General features: G+C 51.0%; 10 protein-coding genes across 10 annotated transcripts; 4 read left to right on the forward strand and 6 right to left on the reverse strand.

Annotated features, from left to right (window-relative positions):
• Window positions 1–205: 205 nt before the first annotated feature.
• On the reverse strand, window positions 206–525 carry BDZ99DRAFT_468525 (uncharacterized protein). Its single transcript, XM_033721269.1, has one exon. The coding sequence runs from the start codon at window positions 455–457 to the stop codon at window positions 245–247; it is 213 nt and encodes a 70-aa protein (XP_033570155.1). The 5' UTR covers window positions 458–525; the 3' UTR covers window positions 206–244.
• Window positions 526–881: 356 nt separating this feature from the next.
• On the reverse strand, window positions 882–2,838 carry BDZ99DRAFT_468526 (phosphoribosylaminoimidazole carboxylase). The gene has a single exon (XM_033721270.1). The coding sequence runs from the start codon at window positions 2,626–2,628 to the stop codon at window positions 931–933; it is 1,698 nt and encodes a 565-aa protein (XP_033570156.1). The 5' UTR covers window positions 2,629–2,838; the 3' UTR covers window positions 882–930.
• A 321-nt stretch (window positions 2,839–3,159) lies between these two features.
• Window positions 3,160–4,126, forward strand: BDZ99DRAFT_176093 (uncharacterized protein). The gene has a single exon (XM_033713011.1). It carries the CDS (start codon window positions 3,493–3,495, stop codon window positions 3,985–3,987), a length of 495 nt encoding a protein of 164 aa, XP_033570157.1. The 5' UTR covers window positions 3,160–3,492; the 3' UTR covers window positions 3,988–4,126.
• BDZ99DRAFT_468527 (PRP3-domain-containing protein) lies at window positions 3,920–6,034 on the reverse strand. The gene has a single exon (XM_033721271.1). It carries the CDS (start codon window positions 6,012–6,014, stop codon window positions 4,254–4,256), a length of 1,761 nt encoding a protein of 586 aa, XP_033570158.1. The 5' UTR covers window positions 6,015–6,034; the 3' UTR covers window positions 3,920–4,253.
• Window positions 6,035–6,182: 148 nt separating this feature from the next.
• On the forward strand, window positions 6,183–8,000 carry BDZ99DRAFT_512272 (small nucleolar ribonucleoprotein complex subunit). Its single transcript, XM_033724617.1, has 7 exons — window positions 6,183–6,333; window positions 6,392–6,435; window positions 6,488–6,600; window positions 6,654–6,979; window positions 7,029–7,076; window positions 7,127–7,245; window positions 7,292–8,000. Exons 1-7 carry the CDS (start codon window positions 6,229–6,231, stop codon window positions 7,866–7,868), a joined length of 1,332 nt encoding a protein of 443 aa, XP_033570159.1. The 5' UTR covers window positions 6,183–6,228; the 3' UTR covers window positions 7,869–8,000.
• Window positions 7,941–8,990, reverse strand: BDZ99DRAFT_576439 (SYF2-domain-containing protein). Its single transcript, XM_033728585.1, has 2 exons — window positions 8,223–8,990; window positions 7,941–8,168 (listed from the first exon to the last, which is right to left on the reverse strand). The coding sequence occupies exons 1-2, from the start codon at window positions 8,970–8,972 to the stop codon at window positions 8,079–8,081; spliced, it is 840 nt and encodes a 279-aa protein (XP_033570160.1). The 5' UTR covers window positions 8,973–8,990; the 3' UTR covers window positions 7,941–8,078.
• Window positions 8,991–9,109: 119 nt separating this feature from the next.
• Window positions 9,110–9,994, forward strand: BDZ99DRAFT_427762 (cytidine deaminase-like protein). Its single transcript, XM_033717168.1, has 5 exons — window positions 9,110–9,175; window positions 9,227–9,331; window positions 9,385–9,593; window positions 9,643–9,740; window positions 9,788–9,994. The coding sequence occupies exons 1-5, from the start codon at window positions 9,119–9,121 to the stop codon at window positions 9,844–9,846; spliced, it is 528 nt and encodes a 175-aa protein (XP_033570161.1). The 5' UTR covers window positions 9,110–9,118; the 3' UTR covers window positions 9,847–9,994.
• Window positions 9,995–10,375: 381 nt separating this feature from the next.
• BDZ99DRAFT_427763 (uncharacterized protein) lies at window positions 10,376–11,533 on the reverse strand. Its single transcript, XM_033717169.1, has 2 exons — window positions 11,458–11,533; window positions 10,376–11,402 (listed from the first exon to the last, which is right to left on the reverse strand). Exons 1-2 carry the CDS (start codon window positions 11,502–11,504, stop codon window positions 10,475–10,477), a joined length of 975 nt encoding a protein of 324 aa, XP_033570162.1. The 5' UTR covers window positions 11,505–11,533; the 3' UTR covers window positions 10,376–10,474.
• A 732-nt stretch (window positions 11,534–12,265) lies between these two features.
• On the forward strand, window positions 12,266–13,890 carry BDZ99DRAFT_512276 (uncharacterized protein; the record flags this gene model as incomplete). The annotated part of the gene is made up of 2 exons (XM_033724618.1): window positions 12,266–13,636; window positions 13,804–13,890. The coding sequence occupies 2 exons, from the start codon at window positions 12,266–12,268 to the stop codon at window positions 13,888–13,890; spliced, it is 1,458 nt and encodes a 485-aa protein (XP_033570163.1).
• On the reverse strand, window positions 13,800–15,832 carry BDZ99DRAFT_468530 (translation initiation factor eIF-2B subunit beta). The gene is made up of 2 exons (XM_033721272.1): window positions 15,535–15,832; window positions 13,800–15,486 (listed from the first exon to the last, which is right to left on the reverse strand). Exons 1-2 carry the CDS (start codon window positions 15,630–15,632, stop codon window positions 14,121–14,123), a joined length of 1,464 nt encoding a protein of 487 aa, XP_033570164.1. The 5' UTR covers window positions 15,633–15,832; the 3' UTR covers window positions 13,800–14,120.
• Window positions 15,833–15,841: the final 9 nt, after the last annotated feature.

Here is a 15,841-nt window from a genome sequence, read left to right on the forward strand (position 1 = left end):
TGCCTAACTTCCGGCAGCTTTCCGCCACTCTCTTAAATATGTTCTGCGCTTCCTTCAATTTGCCATGCTGTCTGTACAAATCTACTAAGTTGAAGCAAGTTGTAAACGCGTCGTTGTTAATTCGTCCTGCTATTCTGTCGTCGCAAGCCAGCGTCCGCTCGAGCAAGCTCTCTATCTTCGTAGTAGGCCCTTTTTGTTGATAGAAGCTGCCAATTTTGAAAAGATCAGATGATAATTGTGGACTTTATGGGCCATATCTCGCTTCAGCGTCGCTCAATTCTTGCAAGTAAACCGTTTCAGCCGTCGCATCGTCGACCAGGCTAGACACACTCGTCGTAGAAATAGAACTAGGTGTTCGAAACCAGAGCGCGACCCATTGAAACGTTGTCGTGAATACTCCTAGGAACGCGGCTGGGAACCATCTTTGGAAGACAGCTGTGAAAAGCCTTGGAAACATTGTGGTGAACATGAATGCAGGAGTGAAGAAGGACGACACGGCTGCAGGGAGATGGGTTCCAGGGGTGCTCGTTGGACACCACGTGATGTACTTTGAACTCGGAACCAACATATCATCGGACCGCTGATTATCGAGCTTGTGAGTGCGACTTCGGCCCAATCGCCTATCAATTGACAACTGCTTTACCGACCGTGATAGAATAGATAGGAGCGGGTGAGCTCATCATCAATCACGTGATAAGAAAACTGCCTCCTTGTGATAGTGAAAGCCTATTTGGAAGACTTAAGATCTACGCTTTCAGGTGAGATGAAAACGCTGAAGCAAGATACTCACCATTTTATAATGTTTAAAAGGTTCTCCTACGCACATTTGACGCGTTGATGCACTTCAATTGGTAGACGAGGTGGCACGTTGGATGTCGAAGTGTGCGTTCATAAAGGGTGTATTGCTATTTGTACATCGACCAGCACTCCTCATTTCCCCATCTTCGATAGGTATTGCAGAGGACCTAGCTTCAGCAACTCTGCGTCCTTTGCCATCACCTCAGTAACGTTATTCTCCGCGTATTCCCGCAGCAAGGTCGCAATGCGTGGATCTGAGACCGACAGCACTCTCGCTGCTAACAGCGCCGCATTGGTGGAGTTGTCGATACCAACCGTGGCTACAGGCTCTCCTCTGGGCATTTGAGTCATGCTCCATTGACTATCCAGACCGTCGAGATGGCTCGCAGCAACTGGTACGCCTATGACCGGGAGCGTAGTCCACGAGGCCGCCATGCCCGGAAGATGGGCAGCACCACCAGCGGCTGCAATAATGACCTTAAATCCCTCGTCTTTCGCGGATTTGGCGAACTGGCGCATCCAATCTGGTGTTCGGTGGGCGGAAGTAATGCGTGCTTGGTATGGGATAGCGAACCTTTCGAGAATCTGGAAGCATGCTCTGAGGACCGGCATATCTGAGTCTGAGCCCATAACTACCGCGACCACGGGCCGCTCGGTAGACCTCTTAGCATCAGTGTGCTTCCCTAACTGCTCGTCGACAGCGTCGATTAGAGGTTGGATCCTGTTCTCGGCCTCGCTCATTGTGGGCGCCGTGACTGTCACATGGCCCATCTTTCGGCCTTTCCTCGCCTCTCCCTTTCCATAGAGATGCGTCGTTGCTCCTCCCACTTCGTCGGCCTTCTTTGCAATGTCTACATGGGAGTCGGTCGTCTTACCTCCCAGTATGTTCAGCATGATCGCCGGACATCTCAACTCCAGCCCCTCCTTTGGAACAGGTAGGTCTAGTATCGTTCTGGCATGCGCATCGTACTGTGATATCGGACACGCCTCGATGGTGTAGTGTCCCGAGTTGTGCGGTCGTGGCGCAATCTCGTTGACAAGCAATTCCCCATTCTTCAGCAGGAACATCTCGACTCCGAACACGCCCTTGCCTTCAAATGCTCCCACGGCTTTCTCTGCCATCTCTTGCGCGCGCTTGGCTGTTGCCGGACTCACCCGCCTCGCAGGTGCGTATACAAGCTTGCAGATACTGTCCTCATGCACAGTCTCGACTGTCGGATAAGAAAGCGTGCCATCCTTCGTCTTGACCACCATAACCGCGAGCTCCATCTCAAACTCCGCCCAGCGCTCTGCATACAGCGGCCGTGCTCCCAAAGCCTTGATACCCTCCTCAACATCACCTTCGCTCTTCACCACGTAGTTCCCACGGCCATCATACGCCTCCGTCTTACTCTTGAGCATAAACGGATACCCCAACCTCTTTCCCACCTCCTTCACCTCGTCCACCCCCATGACCCCCAAATCCACACTCTCCGCCGTCGGCACCCCATGCCGACCCAAAAACGCCTTCTGCGAGAACTTGTCTTTGATAAGCTGGAGCACCTTCCAGCTCGGCTCCACCTTGACGCCCTCGTTTGCGATTTCTTCTAGGACGTCCGTGTCCACGTGCTCGATCTCGACGGTCACGACATCGCAGCTCTTTGCCAGCTCGCGGATTTTGGCTGCGTCTTTGAAGGAGCCTTCTATGTGCGAGTCGTGGGCTGAAATCTGTTTTGCGGGTGCGGATGGGGCGTCGAGGATGTGGACTTTGATGTTGCGGCGATTTGTGGCCTCAACAAGCATGCGGCCCAGTTGGCCACCGCCGAGGACGCCGATGACGCGGGGGTCCATTGCGTGGATGAGAGTTGAAAAGTGTCGAACGAGTTCTTCTTTTATGCTAGGGGGTGCTATTTCACTTTTTCTAGGAAATTTGCTTGAAAGCCGGAAGGAATCTTGCTGGGCCGCGTAGGAACAAGTCCACGGGCAGTGAGGAAAGTACTATTGTGCTTTTTGTTTTCTTATGGAATGGGTGGAATTGTAGGTACTCTGACGTGGATGAGATGGAATGGTTTTTTTGTGGCTCGTGATTGGTGGTGGGGAAGAGTTTTACACTCACACCTCTAGAATGGGCGTGGTCACGGGATTTCGCGACATCATCAATGTAACAAAGTTTGAATCCATACAACTAAACTTCTTAAGCGCTATTCAGATTTATTATGCGGTATCCAAAACCTCGATGTGAGGCTATTAATTTGTGCTTTTTCAACTACATGTAGATCTATCCGTGCCACAGGACTCTTCGCTAAGCTCACAATTCAATTATCAAAGCTGCTTTTCAACCCCTCAGGGTGTGATATTTCCGATCACGTGAGGTAAGAATTTGGAGGACAATAGATGTCGATTCTATGTAGGAATCTAGCTAGCCTATATACTTATAGGAAAGGCCCATGCAGGCCTAACGTACGCTAGATCTACTGTAACAAGCGTGCCTATAGTAGATCTATACATCACGTGCCCTTACATTACGTGCACGGCGGCCGAATATCAACCGAACATCGAGAATTCCACAAGGGTGAGTGACGGTTGCTTGTCAGTGGTACACTCGCTTCACATTGTTGGAAGTCTCGGTGCATGCACATGTCGAAGTGTTATGCTCAGAGTCTTACATCTTTTCTGTTCATGTCGCAACGCTACATGAGCTAGAAATCATAAGCCATGTCTTTCACAACCTACAATGTATACCGAATCGAATACGAACTTGGACTTCAAGATCCTCTCATGGAACAGCCCACCAAACGTTATCACAATGTCATCTTCATCGAGACCGATGTTAATGGCAGAGGTCGAAAACTCCAGGTCACCGGTGCCATCGGTGACTTAAATGGAATGGTGTTCGTTGAAGAACAAGGGCTCAAGCCAGAGAACACGGACGGCTTCTGGAGGAAGTCTTACTTAGGTCAGATCCAGGCGTCTGATTATGGGAAGGTCGTAGAGCTACTGAAAGGTCTTGACCCGCCTCCCCGTCAGAGGATTTTCGATACCACGACAATGGCATGGCAGAAATGCAAGCCGGATGGAACACTTTACGGCCCACAAGAGGAGGTTCCTCCGTACAGGAAGTGCACTGAATGGACGTTGGAGGAGGCGATACCTGCTCTAATTAAATCCGGGTTTTTGCATGCTCACGGCGTGGCATTACAAAGGGAGTGAAAGCCTAAACCTATTTGTTTGGATTTTATACAAGTTTGTAGCCGTGATACAGCCCTTCAGCAATTAGGAACGCTGGGCTCCTGCGCCTGGGGAATATGCAACTTGGTCCATCCTGCGAAGTAAACCCTGCTAGCGCCAGCTATGCTCATGATGAAAAGCCTCCAAGAAAAATACACTTTGAAGAGAATCTTAGTAGACACACGACTGTAAAAAGATAAAGACTCCCACTCGGACTTTCCCAAAGAGCCCCCGAATGAAGCCCAGGCTCAAGCCACACTCTTAGCCAAAGCCCAGAAAGAGTCCATTTTGGCCCTTGTCAGAACCTCCTTTGCTTCTCCATCTGTCTCGCACACCCTCGACCCCCACTTTCTGAAAGCTCTCTGCTTCTCCTCGCCCTCCCAAATTAGAGTGCATTTGTTCTGCGAGAAGTCCTTCAACTGACCTTGCTCATCCACCGAGTTCAACCAAGCAACCTCGGCCTCCTTGTTGCCCTCCCGCACACTATTTGGCATAGCGTTCTCGGTCCATTTGATCCGATGCAGCATGAGCTTCTTATACAAGTCGCAAGACTTCGAACCACCTTCAACGATGACGAGGCTAAAGTTCGGATTGAGAATCGTGATACCGGTGAGAGCGTTGTCCTTGGCGTTCTTGTCAACTTGGAAGCGGTGTTTTCCATAGGATAGGTTATTGATCTTGTAAACACACAGATGCATTCCCTTGGCCGCATCTGCCGCTTGTTGGGCAGACAGCTTTTCATGACGTTGATCCTTGGACAGTCTCCGCGCCTCGTTGGCCTCCTCGTGTGCCTCCTGTCGCTCCCGGATCTGCTTTTCTACGAGAGCCTCGATAGCCGTCGGATCTGCAATAGCCTGTTCGCCCAAAACACGCATCATGTTTCCACGCTTGACCTTCGGAGGTGGAGGAGGTTCCAGACCCAGACGAATCTTCGCTTGCTTTTCTTTATTTTCAGCTGCACGGCGTTGACGACGCACTTTCTTAGTTTCCGTCTTCGTGAGGTACATGGGTTTGACAGGAATGACTAGCTTCTCCTGAGGTGGACGAATTTCGACAGGGTGTTGGACGTAGACAGTGACGATTGAGTCGTCGTTGTTGAATTTGAGTTTCGCCGGATCATTCAGGACAGCATAATCCGTAGCGTCCAAGAGGATCTCGTCCCACCACTCACAAGCCGGCGGTTCAGGAATTAAGAAACCCTTCTCGTTACTCTCCTCCAGCTGCTTCTTCCGTGTCTCCGCTGCTATCCTCCGCTTGAGCGCCTCCATCTCCTCTTGCCTTCGAAGTCTTGCGGCCTGTTCGATGTATTTGCCCTTTTGGTTCATAACAATCTTGCGGGGGAGTCTGGTCCGGTCAGGGCCTGCTTTTTCGCTAGAGTCGAGATATGGATTTTTTTCCTCCTTCTCTTCATCCGCAGCGGGTGATTCACCCCGTCTGTTCGCCATGGTGGTTGCGAACTTGGGCGCCATGGGTTTGCCCCTCGCCTTCGAGTCCTGCTTCATCTCCCCCATGAGACTAGGATGCAGTCCAACATTTAACCCACCCCTTGCGCGCTGAGAGACATCCTCGACTTCGGGAGGTGAGTGTTGTGGGCGTGCGTGTGCTGGTGGTGGTGGAGGGCGTTGAGGAGGTGTTGCGGTTGATTCTGGCTTTCTTGCGAGAACTTGTGCTAACTGGGCTCTCAAAGCAGCATTCTTGTCTTCCGCTGAAGACTGGCCGGCTGGCGCAGTAGAGTGTCCATTTGTCGAGGGAGATGGAGTAGCAGCTGGAAGAGGCTGTCCTGGTGCTGGTCGCCCGAATTTAGCTGCAATCGCAGCAGCTCGTGCTCTAGCATCAGCGACTCCAGCTTCCCTCTTTGCTGCCAGTTGTGCATCAACCTTCGCTTTGGCGGCTAAGGCTGCTCGCATCTTCTCGGATGTCGCAGGCGCGGGAGACGCGTTGTTTGACCTTGGCCGCTTGCTGTCATTACGAGCGCCATTATCATCGGGGTATGGTCGCTTTTCCGGCATGTTGGCGACCGTGACGCTGGTGATGTGTGGTGAGGAGGAAAGAGTCAGGCAGTGTTGCAGATGGCTGGATGGTGATGCGACTTTGCCAAGAGGCGGTGAACGGTGAAGTGGCAGTAAATTTATTTTATACCCTCACCATTCCCCACAATCTCCGCCACGCTTCGACTACTGTTAAGACTTTCTCCTCTTCTTGATCAAGAAAAAGGCTTTGAAGATGAAGATAAAAGCTCTAAGCCGGCCGGCTTCCTCTCATATGGAGCCCGGAGCCACAACTTCGCGAGTTCCACGAAATCTTGATCCTGCATTGCATCCGTTCGAAGTAATTACTCCATCTTACCCATGCATATATAGTTTATACTGATTTGTTACCCCCACAGAGAGGCAGAGAGTATACGAAAGCCCTTACTGCGACGAAAATGGAGTAAGAAGTCATTTCCACATATAGTCGAGAACTCTCTAATCTCCAATTCCAGGCGCATGTTTGCCGCTCCCTTCTTAGCATCACTTGGAACCGGGCACGTTGATGGTGTCTATTGTTTTGCCAAAGATCCTGAAAGCCTTGATCATTTTGCATCTGGTAGTGGAGGTATGGATTTGATAGCTCCACAAGTCTTAGTCCCTTACTCACATGATTACTAGATGGTGTCGTCAAAGTCTGGGATCTGGCGAGCCGAGATGAGATCTGGCAAAGCCAAGCTCACGAGAACATGGTCAAGGGCATGTGCTGGACTCGAGACAAGCGGCTCTTGACCTGCGGAACCGATAAGACGGTGAAACTCTTTGAACCCTACAATTCAGGCAGTTCTCCTACGGCGACTTGGCTTGGTCAAAGTGGCTTCACGGGAATCTCTCATCATCGCTCTCTTCCCTCTTTCGCAGTCTCCAGCACCTCGATATCCATATACGACGTAAATCGTTCATCCGAGAAGCCAACCCAAACCCTAGCATGGCCCACAACTGTCGACGTAAGTGTTCGTTCCATCATCCAAAAGTACTCGCTAACTCGCATTTCAGACAATCAGAGCAATCGCATTCAATCAGACTGAGACTTCGATCCTTGCTGTAAGCTTTTTGCAATGTTATGGTTGTGGAAATGCTCATATAGTTGTTAGTCATGCGCAACCGATCGTGCTGTCGTATTATACGACCTACGGACCTCTTCGCCACTTCATCGCACAGTGCTCACGCTCGCATCAAATTCAATCAGCTGGAATCCTCATGAAGCCATGAAGTAGGTTTTCGTTCTCGTCTAAATTGGTAATACTGACATTTTCTAGCTTTGCGGTGGCAAGCGAAGACCACAACACTTACCTATTTGACATGCGCAACATGAAGCGCGCTTTAAATGTTCTCAAAGGCCACGTCTCAGCCGTCATGTCCGTCGAGTTCTCACCCACGGGCGAGGAACTCATAACAGGGTCTTACGATCGCACGCTCCGCTTATGGACTCGCGCGGGCCACTCTCGTGATGTGTATCACACTAAGCGCATGCAAAGAGTATTCTCCGTAGCCTGGAGTCCTGACAACAACTATGTCCTATCGGGAAGCGACGACGGGAACGTCAGACTGTGGCGTTCACAGGCATCAGCTCGGCAAGGTGTCAAGTCTTTTGCTGAAAGACAGAAGCTCGAGTATGATGAAGCTTTGAAGGAGAGGTACAAACATATGCCTGAGATCAAGAGGATATCACGTCATCGACATCTCCCAAAGCAGGTGAAGAAGGCAGGCGAGATCAAGAACGAGGAGTTGAAGGCGATCAAGCGACGAGAAGAGAATGAGCGGAGACACAGTAAGAAAGGGACAATGAGGCGGAAGGCCGAGAGAGAGAAGATGATATTAGCTGCTGAGCAGTAGTGTCTTCATGTTCAAATTGATGCATAGCGATGGCGTTTTGGGATAGGTTGCATGGAACGGCGCATGTCTTCGACTTGTAGATACCATCAAAAGCCTTTGTTATTGAATGATTTCATGATCCTTTTGCTACTGGAGAGCATCCTAATGAGCTATGACTCGCTTAACCCCTAACGCCTCCCAATGCACCAGTGATCCGCAAACTGCAAAGCATCAGATAGCCGTCCCCCGTTCGAAGCTCTCCCGAATATCCGAGGTATACTTGTTGTAGAACCGCGCTAACTTGTCGTTGAACTGCTTGTTCTGTATCGAAGTTAGCATCATTATCGCAACCCAAACGAACACCATCCCACATACCTTCTGGTTGATATACGTGACATCCCCACCCGTATCATCCTCCAAGCCCCTCTCCCTCCTCTTCTTCATCCGCGCCGCCTCCGCCTTCCTGATATCATCCACCAGCCGATCCACCGCCGCCTTCTCGGGCTTACTATTCACAAACTCGGTGCTCTCCGCCGTGCTGTAGAACGACCCATCCCGGTCCACAGCAATCAGCTCCCCATCCTCCGTCTCTACGATCTCCAGCCCCCCACTCGCCGCCGCCCGCTCGATCGCCTCCTTCTTCTGCTTCTCGTACGCCGCCACGTCCGGCGGCACGTCTCTCAGTTGCCGCTTGTACACCTTCCGCGCCTGCTGCGTGTAGTCCGCAAACCCAACATCGTCCCTGTGCCTCGCTTTCTTCTCCAGGCGGCGGTCCCAGGCGGCGGCTTCCTCGGCGGTCCAGTCCCAGGCGCGCTTGCGCTCGAAGTCGGCGGTTTCGGCTTTCAGGAGCTTGTGCGATGCGGTGGCGCGGCGGCGCTCGAGTTGGGTGAGGAGGGCGGGGTCGGTGGCCTGCCGTGTTTGCTCGGTTTTGGTTTCTTTGAGGTTGGCGCTGCGGGAGGCTTTTTGGCGCGCTTGCAGGGCTTTGAAGCGGTCGAGGCGGGTTTGCGCTTCGCTGGGTTGGGGGGTGCTGGTTGAGGGGGTAGGATCTGAGGAGGGGGATTCGGTGTCTGAGGGAGGATTCGAAGTTGAGGCCTCCGCGACTTCTTTGGGGGATTCGTCGGCCATGTTGTGGGTGGTTGTGTGGTGGTGAGGTTGTTGTTGATTCAAGGTGGTGACGATGGAAGAAGTTGGGTTGAGGTTCTGGCGCACGGACTTTCCTTCTTCACTGCAGGGTTCCGCCAACGACATCCCTTCACTGACCACCTACAAATATGGAGGAGGAAGAGAGGAAATATCATGAGAATTTCATGCGCGAAGCCATCAAAATGGTACGCTTTATGGATATAAACTACGAAATTTTAGATTGACAAAACTTGCAGGCGGAGTTGGCTCTGTCCAGCGACGAGACCCCCGTTGGCTGCGTCTTCGTGAAAGACGGAGCAATAATAGGGCGAGGAATGAACGAGACGAACAAAACCCTAAATGTACCCATCTCTTCGTCTCCGACTTTCAATTTCAATTTCTAAATCAATTAAAGGGCACTCGTCATGCTGAATTCGTGGCACTGATCCAAATCCTCTCAAAGCACCCTATCAGTATTCTCCAATCCACAGATCTTTACGTCACAGTCGAACCCTGTGTCATGTGCGCTTCAGCATTACGCCAGTACGGTATTAGAGCTGTGTATTTTGGATGCTGGAATGATCGGTTTGGCGGTACTGGAGGTGTGTTGAATATTCATGAAGAGTGAGTAAGATCTAACGAATAACTCCGGGATTTGTATTGATTTGAACAGTCCGTCTGTTGATAAACCGTATCCCGTGCATGGGGGTATCTTTAGAGAGGAGGCCATCAATCTCTTGAGGAGATTCTATGTGCAGGAGAACACGAAAGGTGAGTGGATTTTGTTCGGGATCAAGTTTGGAGCTGACTATAAGTAGCACCAGAGCCGCATAATAAGAAGACTCGGGAGCTGAAGTTACTTGAGTCGGGAGTATAGATTTCTGAGTTGCCTCCAATAGCGTCAACTGAAAAACATTTGAAAGGTCAGCTCGTACGGGTCAAGTATGCATGCAGTACGTGGACAGAAGTCTGTGCACACCTGTTTGCCGCTCTCTGAGGTGCTGGGGTGCCTTGCTAAAATTCCGGATGAGATGTAAATATCTAGGGAGTGCGAATTTGAGCGCTTCCCAACGCTTCTGACCAGCTTACGTTGTTGCTCTTCGGGGTGCTTCAACATATTGATTATATTTAGTGAGAGGACCAGAAACCTGGGGCGACAGTGAGCGCATAAACTTTTTTCCTGGTACTATACTCTCATGATGTGACGATTACGCATGCCAAATTGCTTTGCTGTTTCACTGCGCGTATATCCATCTGATGTACTCCAACGGCTTAATATAACATGGAGCGCAACGTTACTGAAACTTCTATGATTTTACGTCGTAGTTCACTGAAAAGTAGCACACCATGAATAGGCGAAGCATCAGCCGAAAGTGGCTTTAGACACTCTGCACGTTTAAATGTAAGCGCTTGTCATGTAACTCCCAACGTGTTTCTATGAGGGTATATAGGTAGCCAAGATTAAATTCGAAGAACCTCCACCAAGGAAGCCGGGAATCCAAATTCTACGCAGAGAGGCTCGAGGTTGGGACAGGTAGCTTGCGATGCATCCTGCTCATAATCTCCAGATAGTCCTTCTCATTCTCATCGGTGATGATCCCATGGCGAATGAAGAAGTCAATCATGACGGCGGCGCAATTAGTTTTGAACTCCGCTTTCGAAAGAGCCGCCTTGACGCTTTCAACATCCCAAAGATAGAACTCCTTCACCTCTCCATCTTTGGGCTTACAGATAACATCTTCTGCAACCTCGAGATCAAATACATAGATGCAATCTGGTACCATGAGACCAAACTCTCCACCATCGCCTTGTCCGCTCTTTGCAAGGTACGTCAAGACACCGGTAGAGCGAGCCTGAGAGCGGACCAGAGATTCTGGGAGCGAGGCTTCCTCGTCCGCTTCTTGGACGATGCATTCCCACGGAGAGTGTTCAGCTTTGACACCACCAGCCACGGTCGTATCGAGTTTGTTAGGATACGTGAACAGATTTGGAGCTCTTCGCGGAACCCAGATTTTCATTCCTTCGGGAGTGCGAGTGTAGACGGTCATATGGGCTCCGCGGTGGGCGATGCCGAATAGTGAAGACGCTGTGCGCTCCATTTGAACCGGATAGTTGGCCCCAATGATCCGGTAATCCTCGTGCAAAGGACTCGCCAGGACTTTGAAGGCTTTAGAAGTAGTAGCGTTCGAGATGACCTTTTTCAGAGCAGCATTACAGGCATTTGAAGTGTCCCGGCCCTTGGAGCTGTCCAGAAGCTGCACGGTCCGCGGACGCTCGTGACGGACTACGAAGTCATCCGTCCATGGCATCGCTTTGACGGTCGAGGGAAGTATGTAGCCATGAGGTCTTGAATCACCGGGAAGGAGAAACTGATAGAAAGATGATCTCTCGTCTTCATTATGAGGAAGTGATGTAATGTCAACGTATGGGAAGCTGGGGGGCCAGTATTAGCACGAGGTATCCCATAGATTGCCAAATCCTATGTTACCTGTCACAAGCTGCAACAAGCTCGAGGTTGGTCTTGTTATCCGTCATTTTGACTGAGAACTTGTCTGAGGGTATGGTTAGAATGAGGTGCGGTCGATGAGACGTGCCACACCTGTCATTTTTTGACATGCCGAAGCCCGAACGGCATGCCGATGAATGCTCACAACTTCACATGAGTTCAAAAACTCAGGGGGTTGAGGAAATATCAGATATATATCAGAATGTAGTACTATATCATTCTGTTCGTACTATTTCCATAAATCCATTTCAGCTCGTAATCAAGCGCACGAGTCCTTCTCTAGAATATGCTATCCACCATAAAGGAGAGACCAAGTGGTCAATTCTTCGTCTCTCAACAACCCACAACGCCGAGCGAAGAAAGTATGAAAAGAAGCAGATTCTTTAATAAACTTGACATCATCTTTGAGTGTCGATTGGGAGAGGAGGTAAGCGCGTGGGGCTTCCATTCCCCAAAAGCACATATTTTGCACCCTTCCCTAGAGGCTACGTTGATGCGTCTCATACATTGCTACCAAATCTACCATAGCTCTCTTTTTGCCATGAGTCTCGGGTGCTCTGTTTCTGCGGCTCATCGCATAAGGGCAAAATATTTCACTGCCTTAAAGTTATTCCAAATTTCTCATAAGCAGCAGGCCCCCCAATGAAACGGGGGCTGCACCTCGCCACAACCCTCGGCCCCCACGGTAAGGCTGCCGTTGAATATATATCATGCCAACCCTGTATTACATATCTGTCGTCTGTATTGCTATCCTGAAATCCTCGAGAACTGTGGGCTGAATCTCGAAAACATGGTCTTTGAACACGAGTCCGTATTTAGTTACAATATTACCAGAGCGTACCCTTTTAGATGGTTCACCCCGGTCGTGCTAGTTGGCTTCCTAGTGACTACCGTCCTCTTTTCCTTCCTCAATTTCGCCTCCAATGGATACGACTTGATTGTGGAGACCTCCTCCAACCCCAACCAAACCATCTCGGAAGGAATCTGGTTCAAAAACTGGCCATCCTACCTCACCAGCAAGGCCAAACCAAGCTGTCAGCCGGCGGATATACATGTCAACACTCTGCTTTTCACAAATCAGACCGCCTTGACATACACCCTGACGGATGTCTGGCGGGTCTCAGCAGGCGGGGGCAACAGAACTGTCTTACCTTCACTCACGTACTACAATAACCGCATCGAGAATTGCGCCGTGAGTTCAGTTGAAGTGGACCTCGAGGCACTAGACAGGGCAGCCAACCAGCTTGCGTACGCAGAATGGGGAGCTGTAGTCCGCGCCTACATCTCCTGCACTATCGAGGGTGCAGAAGGGCAGACGCGCTTCAACCTTACCACAACGTACGACTATGTGCCCCAGTCCGCGTCTCTCTCCGGCCTCTACCAGTTCCTCGCAACCAACTTTCTGGACCGTGACAAGCAGAAGAAATCAAGTCTTTACTGGGGCGAATCCTTGATGTCTATGTATTGGGCATACATGACGAAAACTATGCAAGACATCCGACAAAATGCAACCGACAACAACGAAGCCGGTATAAGAAAGGGAACCATTTCCTTCACCCCAAACAACAGTTCTACGTCCGATATCACTCGCCTCGACTACTTCAAAGTCGACTACCGCTTCATGATCGACGACGGCCTCGGCGACTTCAGCATTCTCTGGCCAGGTCTCTACAACTGGACAAACAGCGTCGCGTATCTCGACCGCATCAGCGCGAAACCCAATATCTGGATCCAAGCGGACAGTCTGGCCAAATCAGCCTATTCAACGATCTTGACGGACCTCGGTCAGATATCGTCCACGCCGAACATCTTAACTGATGACGATACCTTGCAATACTTCACATCAAACTTCTCCATCGCAATGGTGAACAAGGCGAACGCGGAGCCAGGGCCTGCTACGCAGGACTTCGATACTTTGAAAGCGACTACTGGGCCTTTAGGGGTGACTCCTAGTGTCATCAGCACGAACTACATCTGCCAGATCCCAAAGTTGAAGTCGGGCGGAAATCTCTTTGTGTCAGTGCTGGTTGCGGACCTTGTTTTCCTACAGGCGCTCTGGAAGATCTTCACGTTGGTTACAGACTGGCTCTTGTTCCGGAAACACCCCAACGCAAACCAATGCCACGGATGTGCGGAGAACTCAAGCAGACACGGGCCCCTAGTATCTCCTTCTGCTGAAAGTCTGCCTGAGCATGGGACCAGGGATTTCGACCAGATCGAGTTGAGCACCCAGAACGCCCTGAAACGACCCGGAAGCCATCATAGGCAAACGAGCAGTCAGCAGCTCCTGCTAAGATAACAGCATGTGCCCTACTGGAGTATCTATAGACGTCATCTCTTGGAAAAAATTCGCGTGTTCATGTAGATTCAATACACGTCAGAAATGCTCAGAGATGTTTTGTGGTACTCTTGTGAGATTCAAGCTTTTGCTGTACCTACATAGAATACAAATCTGTAGGGATGATACGCCTTTAGGTGTGTGAGACATGAAACCGAAATGCTCTCGTCTTGGTAAGGCATAATCCTACACCAACTCACGTCGACAAAGAAGACGCAGCTTCACAACACGTGATAGGAAAGTCGAGTCTAAGGAGACAATACTCGCTTACTTGACTAAACATCATTGTCTATTTCGTAAGTAGTGTTCATTTCTCGTCTCGCTCCACTGCACCCGATAAGTTGATATCGTCTGGGTGATAGTGATCTGCAACGATCCTATACAGATAGCTCGGCGCATGTCCGCCTAGATTCGTGACGTATAGATCCACCAACTCTGGCGGCACGTAGTCGTACAAGGGATTGTCGACGTCCACCTTATCGACGAAATCGCCATCGTCGTAAGGCACCACATTCCCCGCGTCGCCATACTCGATCAGCTCGTCGATGTCGAAGGGGTAGACCGGGCTGAGCTTGTAGACACCAGTGACAACAACGACAGGCGTCCGGTGGACCTTTGCTGCTGATGCAATTACGCGCGCGCCCGCGGCTGCTACGAGTCCGCCATTCGCGAGGACGCTGTGGGTGGCCAGGATGACTTTGTTCACACGGGCCATGATAGCGAAGACGTGCGAGTCTGGAATCAGCACGACGGTGATACCGGCAGCTGTGAGGGGTTTCCAGCGGTCTCCTGCTTCTTCGGATATGACTTCGGCATCTCGCTTTTTGCCTGTCAGTATGGTTGCGTGGACCGCATCGTGGTCGTTCGGATGGGCCTCGGCATGCACGACAGTAAATTTGCGCTTCTTCGCTGCAGCCAGGAGAAATTTCTGGACGGAAGTGGAAGCAGTATGAGTTAGAATGATCTCGTTGGAGTGGATGTGGTCGAGGGCGTTGGCAGCGATCTGGTCGTCGGATTGCTCTAGCTCATCTTGGAGTTCATTCATGCCCTCTAGGACTTCGGCTTTGATGTTTGTTCGCTTCAAAATGGTAGACTCGCCTATGCGTTCCAGAGCCGATGCTGTCATGGTATGCTTCCCGGTCGGCGAATGTCGGCCGGTTGGTGTGCTCGTGTTTGAGGGGGTATCTGGTTGGGAGAAAAGGCCAAACAGGGAGGTCCCAAGTGGAGCGTACGAGGTGTGCGATGAGAACAGGGCCGGTCGATGTGGTAATTCTCCAGAGTCTGCGAGACTCTCGGGTCCTGAGGTAGTATCCATGGGTGGTAGAGCGCCATGCCGCAGGGGGCTGAATGTGGATATGCTCGACGCCAAGTGAGGCCGGTTGAGGGAATCGTGGTGTGGGGTTGGACTTCCCGCATCGCTATTCACCGCATTCGAGTCCGCGTCCGCATCATCGTCCTTGATCTCTCGTATCAAGCCCAGTACACGCCTAACGATATTCCCAACTACCATCTCCCGCGGCTGTGCTGCGATCAGCCTCCGGCCCACGTCCCTGATTCTTCGCAGGAGTTTGTCCGCATCCTTTCCTTTGAACTCTTTCACTACTTGAATGAGCAACTGAGTGGTAGCAAGTGCGCATGGTCTCGAATTTCGAATTTGTCGTCGTTTGAGGAGGCTGCTGTTTGTTAGCGTTGTGACTCATGGAGTGAGTGTCTGCTCGTACGATATAAAGTGCTCAATCGAGGCTTCGACTGGAGTCGACCGGAGAGACTTGAGGTACGATGATAGCCCTGGGGCTTGTATTGTCGTGGAACGCGACATGGTGTTGTGGAGTGCTCCGAACTCCTTCTTGGAGGGGCAGTTCGTTCGCCCAAGAGGGACAATGCGGAGTTGAGCAAAGTTCGAGGGCGGCTTATGGAGGGTATGGAGCTCGCGCAGTGGCCGGCGCGTAATAAGGGCACTGTCGGAGGTGCTCTCTGAGAGACGAAGCGAGAAATGGAGCTGTTGGGTGAAGTGTGTCGTTGTGCCTG

The sequence above is a fragment of the Mytilinidion resinicola genome (assembly GCF_010093595.1).
Source record: "Mytilinidion resinicola strain CBS 304.34 unplaced genomic scaffold BDZ99scaffold_28, whole genome shotgun sequence".
Lineage (NCBI taxonomy): Eukaryota > Fungi > Ascomycota > Dothideomycetes > Mytilinidiales > Mytilinidiaceae > Mytilinidion > Mytilinidion resinicola.